Here is a 20211-nt window from a genome sequence, read left to right on the forward strand (position 1 = left end):
ATTTAGGCCAAGTGCCTCATCAGAGGATGAAAAGCAGAACAGGTTGGATAACTCTCCTGGCCAAACTTTGCAGCAAGTGTCTGGGTCTGTGGAGGCGCTGAAGTGTACCCAATCAGCCAGTAGACCTTGGAGGGATTTGCTCATCCCTGGTGCAATGGAGCCAACAACATCTCAGAATTGTCAAAGTGACATCCTTGGAGCATTCTTCCTCATTAGGGCCTCAAAGGTATGATCAGATGACCATCTGGATGCTGATGTAGCTTGAAGGCAAGGAGCAGCCCCGTTTCCTTCCTCTCCCATGTAGATACAGGAGAAAATGAAAACAATTGGAAACATTTATCCCACCCACCTTCCTCCCTACGTTGACCCTCCCCACCCTGATCAAAGTGTCACATGGGCATGCATCCCTCTCAAATATGTAAACAATATTAGAAATAAAATAAAAATTAAAAATATCTATATATTGCTCCAGTGATTTTCACAATTCTGTAAAATCTAACAGACTCAGAACTTTTTTTTGTTTGTTTTTTGTTTAAGGTAGCATAACTTTGTGGTGATAGGCCCATGAGTCAAGTCCAGCATGATTGACTCTATGATAACTCATCAAATATCCATTGGTCAGAAAAGGAAAATTGAAGATCATTCAGAGAACCGTGAAAGTGTGGTGAGTATTGTGATGTAGTGGGTTAAATTGTTGCTTGGGACTCTTACCTCCCATAACAAAGTGCTTGATATAGTTCTTGCTACTCTACAACTTCTGATCTAGCTGCCCATTCATGTGCTCTGAGGCAGCTCCTATCGTCCATGTGGGCTCTGTCTGGCCTAATCCCAGATGTTGTGGGCATATGGGGATTAAACCAGCTGATGAAAAGAGTTCTCTCTCTCCCTCTGTTGCTTTCCCTTTCAAATAAATTAAAACCCTTTAAAAAAAAAAACACAGGAAGCAAGAGAAATACAAAATGTAACACATCACTCCAAGATTCATGAGTGTTTGGGTGCTTTTAGGAAATGTTGAAAATGTCCATTTTTAGAGTATTTTAAAACATTTTTTGGGCAACAATAGAAGAAAGTACTGAAGGATATAATGTGGTAGCAAATTGTGTGAGAACTCTATAAATTTAGTGAGTGAGAATGATTTTTAAATTTCTTTTCTTCTATGTAAATTGCAAAGGCTGTACATTGCAAATGTAAAATGCTGCTATTTGCATTACATTTTAAAGATCCCAAAGCACACAAGAAAAACAAAGTTAATGATAAGATTTTGGTTTGAGGGAAGGAGGCACAGAAAAATGGAACGAAAGAAAAAAATAACCTCATCAGTCTTCCTTTTAAAAAAAATTTATCACTAAGGCACACTTCCACCACACAGCTTCTATTTAATACAGTGAAGGATAAGCATAATAAGGGGATGAATTATGGGTTGCCGTTTTGAAAAGCAACCCCTCATCAGAGCCATGCCTGAAGTTGCACCGCAGACAGAGAGAACCCACCTTAAGCATGTGGTTCCCGGCAGCCAACCTCACAAATTATTCCATCTTCATGTGAAGTACAGAAGGACCACAAACCAAACCTCAAAATGGATTCTCTGAGAAAATACCCTTAAAAAAAATTTCCCTTCCTATCAGATGGCAAATCAAGAGGAAGTTTATCCTCCCACCCACAAATTCACCAGGCCTTTCATCTAGAAGGTTTGGCTCTTGCTGGGCGCACAGTGAGCACCCTCCTCTCTCGAACCTGTTTCTTCCCTGCGACGCACAGAGAATAAGACAGTGATTTTAAATGTGCCATGGGCCTCCGGACGACTAAACAGATGGGGAGAAGTGCAAAGCCACCTCCTGGTCACCACAAGGGTATGTAGACACCTGCCACTCTCCTGCCACCTTTCAGAACTGAGTGTTTAGCTAGAGGTTATTTATGGTAACTGGTTGATGATATTTGACTCTAACTACTATTCTTACCTCTTTCAAACCAGTTTTTGTGGTTGGGTTCTTAAGTGTAAAGACAGGTATCAATTGTTAAAATTCTTGAGAGATTCCCATTAAATTTGAATTGCATGTAACATTAGGATTGATGATGGGTTTGTTTAAAATGTAGCCATTTTAAATATATCCTTAATAAATGATTGCAATCTGCTTATTTAAGGAAATAGTATGAATTCGCATTTACATTAAATAATTTGATTTTTTAGAGGACCAGGCAACCATTTCCCAGACAATCTGTGTTTTTCTACAGAGGCTGTGAGGGTGCATCTCGAATCTTCTTTTTAAGGCTCTTTGTGTAGCGTTCACCTTGGAGGTCATGTAATAACTAATACCAAAGAACAATCTAAATAGAATTAGCGTGTGCCATCATGCAGCGGCAGTCTGTCTAAAGATGAGGAAATTGTTTAAATATCTGATCTCGGCCCAGGCCTGTGCAAGGTGAGTCCCAGCTGGGGAGCAATTAGAGCCAGGAAGGCAGGCGACCACGAAGGAGGGGTGATTCGTCTGTCTCGGACTGCAATTAGTGAGTCCCACAGTGGGATCCCGCGCAGGGAGACGTGGGCACTGGACAGGACGTGCACTCCGGTCACAGGGGATACCCTGTGCCCTAGAGAGGGCTTTCTCTGTGCCCCAGCCAGCTGTCGCGGAACCCCGGCCCCCGCCCCGCGCCTCTGGAGGGAGGGCCGCGCGGAGAAGGGGCTTTGCCAATTGCAAAAGCAGGAAGTGAGCACGAGGAAGAAGCTGCGGAGCCCCGGGAAGAGGAGGTGGAGGTGCTGGTGGAGGAGGTGGTGAAGGTGGAGGTGGAGCAGAAACGTGCAGAGTCGCCTAGGTTTGCTCGAAGCTCATCTTGGAAGAGCAGGACTTTGTATTCTGTGGTCCGGCTCTCTGGCCCATTCCTGGAGGTCGCCCAGCCCGACTCCAACCACTCTCATCTGTCCCCATCCCGCCCCCATGGCTTCTCCGGAGGACCCTCTGCGCGCAGGTAAAGTGACTTGGTGCTTCATCCCCCACCTGGAGCGGGGACCACAGATCTGGCAAGGCACCGGTGGCGGGGGCGGTGGCGGGGGCGGGGTGGGGCTGTCGGGGCAGAGCCTCAGCACCGAAGGGGTGCCCTGGGGCCAGCTGGGCTGCGAGTGGCCAGGACCGGCAAAGCTACAGCAGCCCCCTACTCCAGTGTATGAGCAGCTGCTGGTCGGCTCGCCCCTTCCCCACGCTCTCATGGGCTGCTGCCTCTGGTTCCCTTGAGACACACTGCCCGGTGGCCTGACGGTGTCCCCGGCCTGTGGTGCCAGGTTGAAGCCAGACCCCAGAAACCAGTGGCAGTAAGGAGTGTAACAAGCGGTTGTCCTTGATTCCCCAGGCGCGAGCGTGCTCTCTTCTGCTCTTCCGGTCTCCTCCGTGCTTTTGTTTTCTAAATAGTGAGCTGCCCTTGTAGCTGTTTTATAAGCTAGCATTCACAAAACCAAGAGGCTCATCCCACAACAGGCTCCCCTTGGAGGCGCTGGATTTAAAAAAAAAAAAGCCTCTAGTTTTATCCTTATTTTAAAATACTGGATGTTTTGTACCTGAGACCGGATTCCAGATTTTTTTCTTTACTCTCACAACTTGAATTGAAATCTTCATACTTCACCTCTCTGTCTCTGGGTTATGAATGCCCATGATTTTATTGAACATAAGAATGAATGAATTATGTATCCCCCAGGTTACGCTTGGGGCCCATGCTGAGGTTGGAAATGCTAGAGAGAGCCACACAGAACCAGATAGAACTGCTTAGATAAATGTGTTCCCTGTTTTTTTTATATACATTTTATTATTATTATTTTATAGTACAGTTTCATATTCCCTTATCCCCTCCCCAGGTCCCTCCCCCCCAGTTCCTCTATATCATTACTAACATATAGTTCTTCATACTCAGTCATATGTCCATCATTGCGGGCCTGGACAATGGCAGACAGTCCAGAATCCTATTGTCAAGATATAGTAAATAGTTTCATTGCAAGTCTATTTTTGTCTGGAAGCAGAAATGCATACCACACTACATCCTCACATCTGAATGTTAACTTCTTGGTGTTGTAAATTTCTTTTTTCTTCCTGTTGTTGATTTTGTTTTGTGGCTCTTCATTTAAGGGGATGTATAGTAGCTGTGTAATGGAGACTGTCATATCTAGTAACATGTCATTTAACTTCATGGCATTGTAAATTTCCTCTTTTCTTTCTATTGTTGATTTTGAAACATGACTTTTCATTTAAGGGGATGTACAGTAGCTGTGTTCTCTGTTGATTGCATTTCTTGAGCTTAGGCAGAGCACAGAGCTTGACCTTGGTGATTTGTGACCTGACTGGTTAGAAGATAGATGATGTCTGTGGTGGTCAGCAGAGGTTAAACCGAAAAGCGAAACTGGCACCGGGAAGGGTCAGGGGAGTTTCCCAGAGCCATTAAGGAACTATCTGAATTCTTCAAGTCACAGTTGCAGATGGAACACAAGTAGTCTGGTGCCTAAGTAGTCCTCCCTGCATCCAACCACCCATTGTTTGGAAAAACACAAGGGTGCATAAAGAGGGAAAATCCTCTCCTATCCTCTCATCCCCACTCCTACGGAAGCTGCCTGCTCTTCTGAGAAAGGAATTGACAGGGAGCCAAGAGAAGTTTTAGGCTAGATTTCATTAAGTAATGATGCAGTGGCTGTGGGAGTTGGAAGGGGCAGGGGATTCAAAAAGATCTTGAGAGACACAGACATTGAATGTAATACAAGTAAAATATGTACTGGGCCCTGAAGAATGGACTGTGCTAAGTGGGGTGAGCAGTTGGAAGGGATGCTGGGAAGCACAGCCAGATGATGGCATCAGCGTAGAAAAGCCCCAGTGAGTTGATAGTTTAAGGGAGAGCATCATGTGGGCAGGTGTGATCTTAGATGTCAGCACCTCAGGGTCTGTGATTCTTGTAGGGATGCTTGTAGTTGGCTTGGCTCAGTTTGATCAACTTGGAACCAGCACGTAACCTACAATAAAGGGATTTCAAAATCCCAGCAGCCTATGTGACTGTTGAGCGAAGAGAGGATGTAGGAGGGTATCCTATGAAAAGAATCTGTCTCTTTAAAAGGCAGGATGCAAACCTGTGGGTGACCTCTTAGGACAGAGGTGGATTTGAGCATCCCACCAAGAGGAGGGAGACCTTTTGAGCTTGAAATCTTCTTAGCACTTGGCTGTTGAAGAGCGTATTCAGGCATCTGAAAGATGCTCCTAATGCCAATTCCCTCCCTGGGATTCTACCAATAAAGGCAACAACCTTTTAAATATATACAAACACATACTCAAAACACCTCAATTTTTCCCAGCGTTTCGCACAGTGTTTGCAACCCACTGACATACCTACCTGTCTTCCATTTCTCTAATGAACCCACAAATGGTGCCAGTGTATGTGAGCTTTTAGAGAAGAGTATCTGTGTCTCCTCCCAAGACCAAGGTACCAGTAATCTCTGGTTATTTCACACTCACTCTTGCCTTCTACCAACCTATTATCCAGGAAGTGGCCCGAATGATCTTTCAAACACAACCTGATGTTGTTAATTCTCAGCTTAGAACCCCTCTCTGGCTTCCCAACCCTTTCTGGCAAACCCTTAGTACTTAAATGATTTCCTACTTAGTTATTTTACCTCCCTACCTCCTGCCCTGTTCAGCCTCCCAACTCTCCATGTAGCAGTCACATGGTTTCCTTTTGTTTCCTTGAAAACCTTTGCAGCCACCTGCCTCCTGGCCTTTGCACAGCTTGCTGTGATATCTGGAATGCCCTCCTCCTCCCCTATTACCCTCTACCTGCCTATTAAGTTTCCGATCCAGTCCCTATTAAACACTCTCAGCACACTGTGTACCTTTCCTTTGTGACACTCGGCACAGTTTCTAGCTACCATTATTTTGGCCCATGTCACTCTCCCCCACTAAACTATATACTGCTTGACAGAGTCTGGGTCTGTTTTGTTTGGCAGCTTCTCTCCATAAGGCCTGGCACAATACCCAGCACATAGTAAGCCCTGGACAAAAGACAAAGCTTCAATGAGTGGATGAGAGATACAAAATTTAACAGCATGTGTTCCAAGTGATGAGGGGAAGAAAACTGTTCCTTTCCACAATGGTGCCTTAGAAACTTAATTCATCCAGTTAGATGTTTATACTAGCTGTTAACTACCGAGTTTATAGTAGTATTGCCTATTCATGGGAAGTTTGTACTGAGATTACAGTGGATATCTGAAACCTCATGTATTCCTGGGCCATACAGGAATGTGTGTGTGTGTGTGTGTGTGTGTGTGTGTGTGTGTGTGTGTGTGTGTTTAAGTAAATCCCATATGCTTTCTATATGTACAACCTCTGGCGAAGTTTCATTGATAGGGGCTGGTATTGTGGCACAGCAAGGTAAGATACTGCTTGCAAGGCTGGTATCTGATATCAGAGTTCCAGGTTCGAGTCCTGTCTGCTTTACTTACTATTCAGCTTCCTATTAATGCACTGCAGAGGCAGCAGAAGATGATGCAAGTGCTTGGGCCCTGGCCAGCCATGTAGGAGAAATTCCGGTGGAGCTCTAGGCTCCTGCCTTCAGCCTGGTCCAACCCTGGCTATTGCAGCCATTTGGGAGTAAACCAGCAGGTGGAAGAACTCTCTTTGTGTCTCTTCCTTTCTCTGTAATTCTGTATTTCAAGTAAATAAATCCATTTTAAGACAACGCTGTAAACTAGGCATATGAGTAACAACAATAACTAATAATAAAGCAGAAGAATTATGACAGTATACTGTAATGAAAGTTATTTGAAATGTATGAATTGTTTATTTCTGGAATTTTCCATTTAATATTTTTAGAGTGCTATTGAATATGGGTAATGAGAAAAAAATTATGGATAATGTGGGGACTTGAAAAGTTTTATTAAAAGATGTACGTATACCCACACACATACAGTAAAAGTATTTCATCATTCCACATATGCTGATTAGTTTTTTTTTCATGCTTCATCTTTTTTTTTCTATTTTTTTTTATTCTTTACATAGTTAATTACGGTATAAAGATTCAGGGGTTATAGGGAAGTGGGTAAGACTTTTATGTCCATGTTGTTTCCTTCATATATCTGAGGTAAAGGGGGATATTGAGGGAGAAGCCCCACCCAGTTTCCCACCCGCCCAAAGTCCCGGATGTGGGGCATGCTCTGAGATACTTGCTCAAGTGGTTTTTTTTTTTTTTTTTTAAGATTTATTTATTTTATTACAGTCAGATATACGGAGAGGAGGAGAGACAGAGAGGAAGATCTTCCGTCTGATGATTCACTCCCCAAGTGAGCCGCAACGGGCTGGTGCACGCCGATCCGAAGCCGGGAACCTGGAACCTCTTCCGGGTCTCCCATGCGGGTGCCATGTCCCAATGCATTGGGCCGTCCTCGACTGCTTTCCCAGGCCACAAGCAGGGAGCTCGATGGGAAGTGGAGCTGCCGGGATTAGAACCGGCGTCCATATGGGATCCCGGGGCTTTCAAGGCGAGGACTTTAGCCGCTAGGCCACGCCGCCGGGCCCGCTCAAGTGGTTTTAATAGTTCTCCAGTTATGGATCGCTGCCAATCTCACCACTCCCAGCTCGATGAGGTCATTGAAGAATCCACTGATTGTCAGAGTCCATCATAGAGTCTTCATTTGCCCAGTATTTCGCTGCCCAACATATAGCTGAGGTGGTTGATTGATTTATTCTGTCCTCTGTCTTTTCTTGGCGGGGGTTCTGAGTCCAGCAGTTCGATTGGGGAGATCTCCAAAGAAACTTTGAGGTATTCCCAGATCAGATTCTTGTGTGTTCTAGTAAGCACAGGGACCAGCACAGTCCATCACCACAATCAGCTGGTGGTTGCAATTGCTGGGTTGGTTCTGCTCTCAGTCCCGACTTGCACTGGAACCAATGGCTGATTAGTTTTAAAAAGCAAATTTTTACACTGAGAAAATCCATAAGACTATTGTAGTCAGATGGAATGAAAACAGTCATACTGGCTCCAGTGGAGCTAACCATTCTCTATCTCTCCCACAGAATAAATAAACAATCTGGCACTGAATGAGCCAGAATGGTTCATTTGTGTTCATGTGGATAGTACAGACAAATGCAAGGAATAAGGGTTTTGAAGGTCTGGCTTGACGAGGTGGTACAATACTTGTTTTGCTGCCATGAGCCAAGGGCCCGTGGCCACAGAGCACAGCAGCGCATGCTTGTGCTTTGTTCTAGGATCTCATTTGTCCTGCACACTGTGCCCTGAGAGCCGTAGTCTTAGCCAACAGTCAGGAGGGCCCCTGTGGCGGGTCAGGTGGTAGTCTGCTCTACCATGGCAGAGATGGGGTTAGGGCGTGGGTTCTAAAAATTGAAGGGTGAGCTGCTCCCAAGGGCACCCATGTTTGAAAAGCTGGGCCAGCCAGTTGTTTTTTTGGAAACCGTCTCCCTTGTTTCCTCTCTGCTCCCCCTCCCTGTGGATTTGTCTTTAACTTTCTTAAGATGCTTCTGTCTTCTCCATTTTGTGTTCCTTGGTTTCCGTCTCTTCCCCCCCATCCTCCTTTGCCTCTCTTCAGTTTGATCCTGGCCAGTAGACTGAGACTGTCCTCCAGAGAAGTCACTGCAGGAGTGGACTTTCTTGATCTCTGTACCTGTTTGGCCCATAACAAGGTGGCGTGCTGCCCAAAACAGAGAGAAATGCCAGTAAAACTGTGGGTCATTCCCACCACACTACGGCACTGCTGCTTGAATGCATTCATCATCCCGAATACGGCTCAGGACCCCAGTAGTGGGAGTAGCTGTGGGGCCACAAAAGAGCTATGGTAGCAAAAGAGCTATGGTAGCAAAATAAATAAATAAGATAAATTAACTCTGAAATCACAGGTTCAAAGAATGACCTTTAATTCTTCACTTGAAAACACAAAGAACCCCATTCTTCAGCTCTGAAAGCCGGAAGCTCTGACATGGTTCCTTTGTTTTCTCTGAAAGGACATCTTTAAAGGTGTCTGAATTTCTTTTGAGAAACTATGTAATGTGACTAATACACGGAGCTGTGGGAATGTGACAGCACAGGCCTCCCTCAGGCATCCTGCCAGTGTTTCTGTTGCAGGCAGGATGCTGGTGATGCCTGGTTGGTTGCACAGCGCTCTGCTGTGCCTGATGAGATTTTGATTCAGTAGATGACATGATCTGAGTTGAGGAATAGATGAGATTTTGTATCTAGAGTTGACACTGGAATGACTAAGGTTTTGATGGAGATTGTCATGGGGTGAATATATTCTTCATGTAGGAAAGATGTGAATTTAGAGAGGAAAAAGTGTACAATTATTGGTTGAATTGTCTCTCAAAATAATGTTTAAGTTGTAACTGAACATTGACATACTCAGAAATAGTCTTTGTAAAGTTAATCGAATTAAAATGAGGTTATTTAGAGTTGGTTTGTATGTCTGAGGTTTAGCGCCCTAGGGGCAAGCAGACTCAGAATTTGACAGGCTAAAGATAACAAGTCACTGCCATTTGTGGGCTTATGTCTTCTTTACTCATCATGGCAGGGAGAAATGCACAAAGAGTAACCACTTAGCCTGACATCAGTGGGGCCTCTGGAGCTACCCACCTTTGTGTCCATGGAAGCAGTCAGACACACACAGAGATACCTACATACACCCACACATAACCACACATCCATATATCCACAAGCAGCTGCATATATGTCCACATCCATCTGCAGGCAGCCATGCCCCACAATTGCTTGTATGAGTTTACAGACAAAAGTGGCCCAGAGCCAAACCATTACATAACAGACTTGTGAACAGCTAGCCAAGCAGGTGACTTGACATGTTATCATGTCACTATGACATACAGAGATAGAAATATGGGAACACAGAGACAAAGGGGTAATGACAGAAAGGTATGGGAACTTGATATCTTCACCTTTCAACCTCATCTCGTCAATCAATATCCTTCCTCCTAAAACACAGAAAGTTGACTGGGTAGCATTTGGTATAGCAGTTAGAACACCACTTGGGATGACCACATCCTATATCAGAGTGCCTCTCTTTGAGTCCTGATTTCATCTTCCTGCTAATATTTGCCCTGGAGGGGACATAGCCCAAGTACACCTGCTTGGTTGAATTCCTCTGTTGCAGGCATTTGGGAATTGAGTCCACAGATAGTAGCTCTCTGCTTATCTGTTTCTCTCTGTCTTGCTGAAAATATAAATTAAAAAAGAAAAATCTGAGCCCAGCACAGAATAGTGGCTAAAGTCCTTGCCTTGCATGCACTGGCATCCCACATGAGCGCTGGTTTGTAACCTGGCTGCTCCACTTCCCTTCCAGCTGCTCCACTTCCCTTCTAGCTCCCTGCTTGTGGCCTGGGGTAACAGTAGAGAACAGCCCAAAACCTTGGGAACCTGCACCCATATGGGAGACCCAGAGGAAGCTCCTGGCTTCAGATCAGCTCAGTTCTGTTGTGGCCATTTGGGGAGTGAACCAGTGAATGGAAGATTTTTCTGTCTCTCCTTCTCTCTGTAAATCTGACTTTCCAATAAAAATAAATAAATCTTTTCTCAAAAGTACTTAAAAAAAATCTTTCATCATCCTGTAAGCATAGACATTCAATATGTTAAAAAAAGAAAAGACAGTACTTTGTACTGTTGTCAAAGTTGTTTGTAAGGCTTTACAGGACTGTGTGCATGAACTATGCAGTACAGAACAGACAGAAGGAGAAGTTAGAGTTCTCATTTTATTGAAGGCCCAAGTGCTAAAAAACATTCAGCCTGAAGATGCTCTACCTGCGTGGCTTCTGCTGCCACTGCTTAGGGACCTTTAACACTGGGAGAGGATAGAGAGGCTCTCCTGTACCCTTTAATGTTATTCAGGGACTTGAGGCCCACAGAAAGAAAGTAAATATGCAGTCCACCCAGTCGTCTCTTGCCTGGGACGCTCAGAGCCAGCCAGCTGCCCTGCCCAGGGTTCCTGCTGCTTTAGCTCACTGGGTTTTTCCCATACTTGTTTGAGTAACTCTCCAGAAGATGTTTGTAGCAATAAAACACCATTCTTGGGCCATCAGAAAGCTCTCCATCTGTCATTTGCCAGCCAATTTGAGGGTGATTTGAACCTTGTTCAGAGTCAGTAGTGCACGGAGATCAGCAGAGATTAATCAGAGAGATTAATAATCAGAGAGATTAGCTGAGTCTGAGACAGTGAAATAACAGCCAGGAGCAGAGCAGAGAGGGGCATTGTCCCCCCACTGGGCCCTGGTAGAGCTGCTGGCCATGCTTCTCTGGGATTCTGAAGGCCCCACTTTCTGTTTCAGGCCCCTCCGTGAACCACATCTTTTTGTTGTTAGAGCTTTACTTAACTATCTGGGACTTACGAAAACAAACCTTTAAACCTTCTAAATAAACTATTTGGATCTGTATTTAACAGCATTGTAAACATGCAGCCCAAGGGCACTAAGAAAGACAACTATGCTTCCCAGTCAGTCACAAGTAAGCAGGAGCAGCCTTCCTCCACATAATTTCCTTAGCACACAAAAATCTGGACATGTGAGAATAAAACTCGTTTGGTTTTGACCTAAAACAGCTGCCCGGGAGAGGGCATAGACACAGATAACAGAACACAAGGCACCCCCTGGGGCTGAAACTGTCAACACATTTGGTGATAATACATTCATAGACCCAGAAGCATTGGAATAAAATAATGAAGGACCTGAAAATGCCTCTAATACTAGTGCTAAACACAGTGCCTTTCCCAGGCTCTCTCATCTCATTGTCACAATTCAGAAAGATTTATTAAAATTTATTTATTTGAAAGGCAGAGTTAGAAAGAGACAGAAATCTTCCATCTTTGGGTCACTTCTCAAACAGCTGAGAGTGTACCAGGCCAAAGTCAAGGGCTTGGAACTTCACGCATGGCCAGGTCTTCCATGTGAGTTGCTAGAGGCCACTCTACCACCCTTTGCTACTTTTCCAGGCGCATTAGCAGGAAGCTGGAATGAAAGTGGCAGCTGGTATTCAAGCTGGTGCCCTCATGAAATGCCTGTGTCACAGACTGCAGCTTACAGTGCTGTACCACAACACCGACCCTCTTCCCTTCTTAAATTCTGTTTGAAGTTGGACCAGAGCAAAAGACTGTGCTTCTAAATCCTTGCTGTCTTCTGCCTCTGTCTTCCTATTTGTCTTGTAACCTTCTGAGACATGGTCAGTTTTATCCCAGGGCCCGGTCAGAATCCCAAGGGAGTAGAAGTTCAGCCACTCTTGTGGTTCTAAAACCTGGCCCCACCAGAATAATGATCATCTAAGTGTGGAATGAGATACCACACTCCTTCATAATTCAGAGGAAAATCCTGAAGCTTAGAAATCTTCTAAGACTAATACAAGGTTATGGTGCTGGACCCAGTTATGGTCATACTGTTGGACCCTTCCAGGAACATACAGGACTGGTTCAGGGTAACAGCATGTGTTTGTTCAAGGTCAGTTTTCTAGCTTTCAGTGGTATGCAGGTGAGGCCCCCAGGCCTCCCCAGCCTGTGCCCATCCTTTTTTCCTTTTGCTTGTCTGTTTGCCTCATCATGCTGCCTTTGATGTGACTCCCAGCTCTCTCCTCCGGTTTCTTCAACCTTTTTGTCCTTCTCACTGTTGATTCCATCCCAAATCTGCACACCAGCTCAGCCTGGACAAGGAGGAAGCCAGGAGCCAGAAACTCAGTCTGGGCCTCCCACTTGGGTAGCAGGGATCCAACTACTTTGGCCATCGCTTACTGTTTCCCAAGGTACTTGTTAGCAGGGAGCTGGAATTGGAAGTAGAATGAAGATTTGAAAGCAGACATTTTTATACTGGTTGTGGGTCCCAATCACATTGTAAACGGAGAAGAGAAAAGGGACTTGAGACAGGCTACTTATGTGAGAAGGATAGAAAACAAAAAGAGAATAGAAAGCAGCCTGTCTGATTATTCAACTGTGATGCATCAATTGATGTTCCTTGTCTAGAATGCTTTTCCGTTCCTGAGTCCTTCTGTCTCTGATATCAGTTGCTCTGAAGGCTCTTCTCTTCGCGCCCCTGCTGTCTCCAGGATGCACACCTGGCTGAATGTATGTGCTTCCTGCATGTGTCTCGTTCTGTGCTTCTACTCTCCTAACACTATACGCTCTGTATCATAATTACCTGCTGGGCCCTGTGCGGGATTACTTGCTACTTGGGCAGCAGAAGTTGTGCAAACTCAGGGTGGAGTTAGCTTTTCTTTCTTCTTCTTCTTCTTCTTCTTCTTTTTTTTTTTTGTTGTTGTTAATTTTGATATCACCTTAAATTCTGATCTGACTCTGTATCCAACTGGCCTGATTCCATTTCATCAGATTTGGAGCCCTGCCCCGCCCCCAGAGCTACCTGAGAGGTGGGGGCTGGTTCTTGGAAAAAGAAAGAACATTGAAATTTTAGTGCCTTAGGGAGGCATTGTTGTCTGCAACATAGAAGCGTGAGAAGTCCCTGGAGACCCATTGCCACTTAGCTGGGTGTGTATCTAGAGGTTAAAAGAGCTCCACGGGTACTCTGAGATTATCTAGGTCCCCAGGGCACAGTCTGCTCATAGGAGCTGTAGAGGTCCCTCCCCTGCTGCGTGTAAAAGGATGCAGCTTGTCCTTTGGGCAGTGTTAACACATGTCAGGCAAAGAAATATGGGATGTCCAGACATGATCTCAGTCAGCAGAACTCTAGAATAGACAAACAAATCATTGCCTCTGTGAAATTTGAATTCCTCAACAGCATTTGTAGGACTTCTTGGTTAGTCCATAGTAGGTGCGTGTTGAATCTTGGCTGGGCCTATGGCTTCCACCTGAAGTTTTACTCTGCTTGCATCTAGAAAATGCCACTCAAGCTGATTTGATTATTATTTAGTCAGTTTTCTAACTGATACCTTATTAAGTGTCTGTTTTTTAATTTATATAAATTTATGTGATTGTAGTGGTGACCCTGACTGAAATCTGTACATTTTTCTGTATTTCCTTTTTCAGCTCTTTGCTTGCAATAAGTGAGAATGTGTCAGAAGCAAAATATTAAAAAGGAAATATCAGTTTTTATTTGATAAAAGTACTGTGAGGCATTTTTTTAAGATTTATTTATTTTATTACAAAGTCAGATATACAGAGAGGAGGAGAGACAGAGAGGAAGATCTTCCCTCCAATGATTCACTCCCCAAGTGAGCCGCAACAGGCTGGTGCGCGCCGATCCAAAGCTGGGAACCTGGAACCTCTTCCTGGTCTCCCATGCGGGTGCAGGGTCCCAAAGCTTTGGGCCGTCCTCGACTGCTTTCCCAGGCCACAAGCAGGGAGCTGGATGGGAAGTGGAGCTGCTGGGATTAGAACCAGCGCCCATATGAGATCCTGGGGCATTCAAGGCGAGGACTTTAGCTGCTAGGCCACGCCGCTGGGCCCCCTGTGAGGCATTTTTGACTTGGTTAATGAGCATGAACTATATTGAGAAACTTAATATTCTAAAGTGATAAGAATGGAAAAGTGGCAAAGAAGAACCCAAAATCAGAATGCAGTTTTCCCTGCCCTAAATAATGCCAAGTCCAATATGTAACTAGCCATTAATAATTTATGAATGATTGTAATTCTAAATATTTGTGGCTATTTATAAGTGGCCTGGTCCAAAATATTATGGTTTTTATTATTTTTTTTAATATTTATTCATTTACTCTAAAAGCAGAGCTACAGAGAGAGGGAGAGGGAGAAAGAGATCTTCCATTCTCTGGTTCACTCCCTAGATGGCCATAAAACCAGGATGGTGGGCCAGGCTGAAGTGAGGATCGTAGAATTACATCTCGATTTCCCACATGGTGAAAGGTCCCAATCACTCGGGCCATCTTCTTCTGCTTTCCCACATGCATCGGCAGGGAGCTGGATCAGAAGTGGAACAGTTGGGGTTTGAACCAATGTTCTTATGGAATGCCAGCATAGCAGGCAGTGGCTTAACTTGATATACTGCAGTACCAGTCTCCACTGTTTTTGTTTGTTTTGGGTTTATGTTGTATTGATATTTAAACATTTTTTTTCATTAGTGTAGATAGAAGAGGCTTCATGTATTTCATAGATACAATTCTAAGATAACCATACTGTGGGGAGCGGCCGACCCCACACGGATAAGGGGCTTCAAGATGGCGGCTGGCCGAGTGCCAGGAGGCGGGACTTGTTCCCCGCCAGGAGGCAGGCAGGAAGTCACAAGGATAGGCTAATTCTCCCTCGCTGCGATTGCTGGCCTATCAGATAGCGCCCCGTGGACCACGTGCAGAAGTGATTGGTGGAAGAACTATATTTAAGCAGCTCGCTTTCGGCAATAGAGGTCTTTTTGGTTCGTGACATTCTGGTGGCTCTTACTTGGGGAATGGGGGAAATACAGAAACGGGAAGAATTGGGAAGAAGGGTGGTGGAAAACGGGAGGAAGGTGGTGAAGAAGCGGGTAGGAAAGCTTAGACAGACGGGGACAGGAGCAGCAGAGAAAAGGTTTTAAACGCAGCCGCTTTTGCCAGTTTTTCCCGGACCCCCAAGAGTATGACTAGGCATTTTTAGTGTCGCTGCTGCTGAGCGGCAGTAACACCATACATCCTTCCCTGGTGGTAATTTTTTTAAAGATATTTTATTTGCTTGAAAGTTGGAGTTACAGAGTGTGTGTGTGTGAGAGAGAGACAGATAGATCTTCCATTCTATGGTTCACTCCTCAAATTCCTACATTGGCTGGTCTGAGGCCAGGAGCCAGGAAATTATTCTGGGTCTCCCACATGGGTGCAGGGACCCCAATAGTTGGCCTTGACGTTCTTTGGCTGCTTTCCCATGTACGTCAACAGGAAGCTGTATTAGAAGTATCATAGCTGGTATTTCACCTAGCACTCATCTGGGATGCTGTCACCACAGATAGCGGCTGTACCTGCTGTGCCACAGTGCCATTCCTACCTGATGGTTTTAAAAGTTTAGTTTTCTCTATGTGATCTGAACCCATGCCGCCTTCTTTTTCTCTACTATTCATTGAATGTAACCTTTTCTCTGACCCAATCACGCTTGTATCCTTGTGAAGACAGTTATCAGAGGACTTATTTATGCTTTCTAATTGAAGAAAATACTTTTTTTCTTTTAAAAAACAGATCACACGACAAAGGAGCCAGTGGAGGACACAGACCCTAGCACTTTATCCTTTAACACGGTAGGTGACAAATTCTGTGCCAATGGCTTTTGCTTTCCTTTTCACATCTTTGTTATTTTTTATGATTGTTTTATTCCTGAGTAAGTGTCTGAGGTCCAACACTCCCAGGATACACTTCTCTGTCATGGTATTCTCTGAAATAATATACTGGGGTTTCACTTGACTAAGAAGTGTGTCAAATTCTATTCTTGTTTTGACTGCACCGGAAATGATCCTTCTTGGATTATGTGTGAACTCTTTGTCTACTTCCCTGCTTTTACTGCTGCTTGTGGCCATTTCGATGACCCTTTCTTCAGAACTGAAAATATCTCATGTGCCAATGGACATACACTTTTTTTTTAAGATTTATTCATTTTTTATTACAGCCAGATATACACAGAGGAGGAGAGACAGAGAGGAAGATCTTCCGTCCAATGATTCACTCCCCAAATGAGCTGCAACGGGCCAATGAAGGCCATCCGAAGCTGGGAACCTGGAACCTCTTCCGGGTCTCCCACGTGGGTGCAGTGTCCCAATGCATTGGGCCGTCCTCGACTGCTTTCCCAGTCCACAAGCAGGGAGCTGGATGGGAAGTGGAGCTGCCGGGATTAGAACCGGCACCCATATGGGATCCTGGGGCGTTCAAGGCGAGGACTTTAGCTGCTAGGCCATGCCGCCGGGCCCTATTGATGAACTTTTGATGACTGGTTTAATTGCAGCAGCTGGGATTCTAAGCCCCAACCCAACCCTGCTTGTCCTGTAGCCAATCCAGGCATGTTTGCGGCTTTATTTTACCAAAAGTTTCACATATATTGTTTTTTCCTCCCTCCAAATATCTTATGAGGGAGTGGAGCAGGTATTTTTTATTCCATGTGTGGACGTGAGGAAAGAACTCACTGTGTTAGGGTTACTCAGCTGGAGACCCGTTTTCCTGTACAGTACCCTCCTGCTCCCGCGGAGGCCTGGATCTGTGCCTTCTGATGGCATTGCCAGAGCTCTTAAGCACACGGTGTTAGACACAGGACTTAGCTCTGACAGGTTCTGAGGAGCTCCTTTAGTTACAGTGTTACAAAATGCACTTAATTCAATAAATGACTTTCATCTGGAGGGACCAAGGGGTTTGTTTTGCTGTCCTTTGGTGGTCACTGCAGTTTTGTAGGTGTCTGTGGCAGTTAAACTTTGACTCACAGCACAAATTAATAGGAAAAAGTCTTCTGTTTCTTATAAAAACCAGCCTGTGATTAGGTGTCATGTGTTAGGGAAGCCTTTGGTTTCTGTAAAATGACAGTCTCCCCTGTGCATTGCCTTCCCATTGCCTACAACTGTGGTTATACAGGCCTCCAGGGTCTCCCCCTGGCTTCCTGACGTGAGGTTCTCCATCCATCAGAGCCATTCTCCTTACCACTCACTGTAGGTTGTGGGAAGCTGTAGTCACTCCACACAGGGACAGTATAATCTTTCCAAAGCCTCTCTAGTGTTGATCTGCTAGCTGTCATAACAAAATACCATAGACTGGGAGAGAAAAAGGACAGAGCCTTTTACAGTTCTGGGGCCTGGAAATCCAATAATCAAGTTTCACTGGACTATATTCCCTTGGAAACCCATTCAGGAGAATTCTGCCATGCCTCTGTGGGTGGCTGCAGGCCATGATGGACATGCGTTGACTTGCAGGTACATCACTCCATTCACTTACTTTGTTGAGAGACAGCTGTCTTTCTGTGTGTGTATGTGTCTCCCCTCTTAGGACACTAGTCATATCGACTTAAGGCCTCACCCAAATCCAGCATGATGTTTTTTTTTTTAAAGGAAAGATTTATTGCTTTCTACTTGAAAGTCAAAATTACAGAGGAGGATGGAGAGAGAGATGTTTCATCTATTGGTTCACTACCCAAGTGGCTGCCACTGCTGGAGCTGGGCCTTTCTGAAGCTGGGAGCCAGGAGCTTCTTCTGAGTCTCTACATGAGTGTAGGGGCCCAAGGCCTTGGGCTATCCTCTGATGCTTTCCCAGGCCATTAGCAGAGAGCTGGATCAGAAGTGGAGCAGCGAGGGCCTGGCACAATAGGGCCTTGCCTTGCATCCGCTGGGATCCTGTATGGGTGCTCATTTTAATCTGAGCTGCTCCACTTCCCATCCAGCTCCCTGCTTGTGGTCTGGAAAGGCAGTAGAGGACGGCCCAAAGCCTTGGGACCCTGAACCCACGAGGGAGACCCAGAAGAAGCTGCAGACTCCTGGCTTCAAATCAGCTCAGGTCAGTTTTGTTGCGGCCATTTGGGGAGTGAACCAGCGGAGGGGAGATCTGTCTCTCCTTCTTTCTGTAATTCTGACTTTCCAAAAATTAGAACAGAATAGACTAGACTAGACTAGAATAGAATAGAATAGATCTTAAAAAAAAAAAGTGGAGCAGCTAGTGCACAAACAGGTGCCCATATGGGATACTGACACTGCCAGTGGAAAATTAGCTTGCTATGCCACTGCACTGGCCTCATTTTTAAAAGATTTATTTTATTTTGATTTGAAAGGAAGAGTTAAAGAGAGAGAAGGAGAGACAGCGAGAAATATCTTCCATCCTCTTGTTCACCCCCCCCCCCCAATTGGTCACAATGGCCAGAGGTAAGCCTATCCAAAGCAGGAGCCAGGTGCTTCTTATGAGTCTCCCACTTGGGTGTAGCATCCCAAGGAGTTGGGCCAACCTCCAGTGCTTTCCCAGGTCACAAGTATGGAGCTGGGTCAGAAGTGGAGCAGCCAGGATACAAACTGGTGCCCAAATGGGATGCCAGTGCCACAGATGAAGGCTTGGGCTACTATGCCACAGCACCAGCCATATGACCTTAACTGATTGCTTCTGTCACAATTCAATTTCCAAATAAGTCACATTGTTAGATTCTGTTGGGTAGGCCTGCAATATATTTTCTTGGAAGGACAGAGTTCAACCCACAAAATTGCCGTGCTTTAAGTTTAATAACAAACTCTTTGACGTGGCAGATGGCCTGGTCCTTCATCAGCTTCTCTCTCCACTTCCCTCGTGAGCCAGTCATTTGTGGCTATTTGCTGCTTCTCAACTGCTCCGTACACTCTCATTTTCCTGGATATGGGTAGTGCTGTTTCCTGCTGAAAGGAGAACTTCCCTACTTCCTCACCTGATGAATGCATTTGCACCCTCTGATCCCAGTTCACATGTGTTCTGTGCTGCAGCCAGCATGACATGAACTGGGTCTTGAAGAGAGGTTGAAACATAATGAGAAAAGGCAGAAGAAGCTTTTGGAAGGTGGGGCAGCCAGAGAAATTCTTTCTGCATGAGAGTAGATTCATCACAGTGCGTGTCCTGGAAGCTTGTATTCATTCAGGGAATCACACTTAATGTTGATTTGATTTACTTGTGGGTCTTTTGTTTACTGACTAATCACCATCCCAGTCAGGTGGATCGTTGCACACCCAGAATGAGGAAGAGAACAGAACATGTGGCAAATTTTCTCAGGTATGTGTGTGGCCTGGATTGTGGCCTGGCCAACCTTGGACCTTGTCAACCCAGTGTCATCCCCATGAGTTTTCATTCTCAGACATCGGGCACTTGTTTGCCTCTGTCCCCCTCTGGCTTGCTGATTTCTACTTAATGACCTCCAGCATCTGAATCTATTGCCTTCTGAAAAATAGCTTGGCAGACTGCTGCCTGGCATGCAAAATGCCCTGGGAGAGTTTGTTCTCAAAACAGTTTCTGCATGTGGCTCTCTGATTTGTGAAGGCTGCTTTGCCTTGGGCCTTCAGGTGTTCCCTTCTTTGTAACCTAATCGCTTGATATCACAGTCAATTTAATTGCTTGCTTCTCTGTCTCCCTGCATATCGGTGTCTCCCGTCCCGCGGAAGAAATCACCTGATACTGGAGAGCGTTTCAGAGGCACTTTTATTCCAACCTTCAGTTCCTTCTTTGGGGCAGAAGCCTCTGGCTTATATATCCCTCCTGTCCGTTAAATCCGTTACCCAGAAGCCTTCAGTTAAGTCAGTTAAGTCCGTTATTTCCGTTACACAGAGAACCTCCTCACCCCTCCCCCGAGGCCCCTGGCTA

The 20211-nt window shown here is 45.2% G+C and overlaps 1 protein-coding gene across 3 annotated transcripts in view; it reads left to right on the plus strand.

The window, feature by feature from the left end:
- The first annotated feature begins 1722 nt into the window (after nt 1-1722).
- EDARADD (EDAR associated via death domain) overlaps nt 1723-20211 on the plus strand; it is a 75094-nt gene continuing 56605 nt past the window's right edge. The window contains exons 1-2 of one of the 3 annotated variants that reach the window (XM_058669390.1): nt 1723-1850; nt 16114-16172. In XM_058669390.1, coding sequence (XP_058525373.1) covers nt 1787-1850; nt 16114-16172 — 123 coding nt within the window. In that variant the 5' untranslated portion in view covers nt 1723-1786. Of the gene's footprint in view, nt 1851-2532; nt 2965-16113; nt 16173-20211 lie in introns of those variants that run through there. The other 2 variants (XM_058669389.1, XM_058669391.1) reach the window with 2 other exon arrangements.

The sequence above is a fragment of the Ochotona princeps genome, chromosome 10 (assembly GCF_030435755.1).
Source record: "Ochotona princeps isolate mOchPri1 chromosome 10, mOchPri1.hap1, whole genome shotgun sequence".
Taxonomy (NCBI): Eukaryota; Metazoa; Chordata; class Mammalia; order Lagomorpha; family Ochotonidae; genus Ochotona; species Ochotona princeps.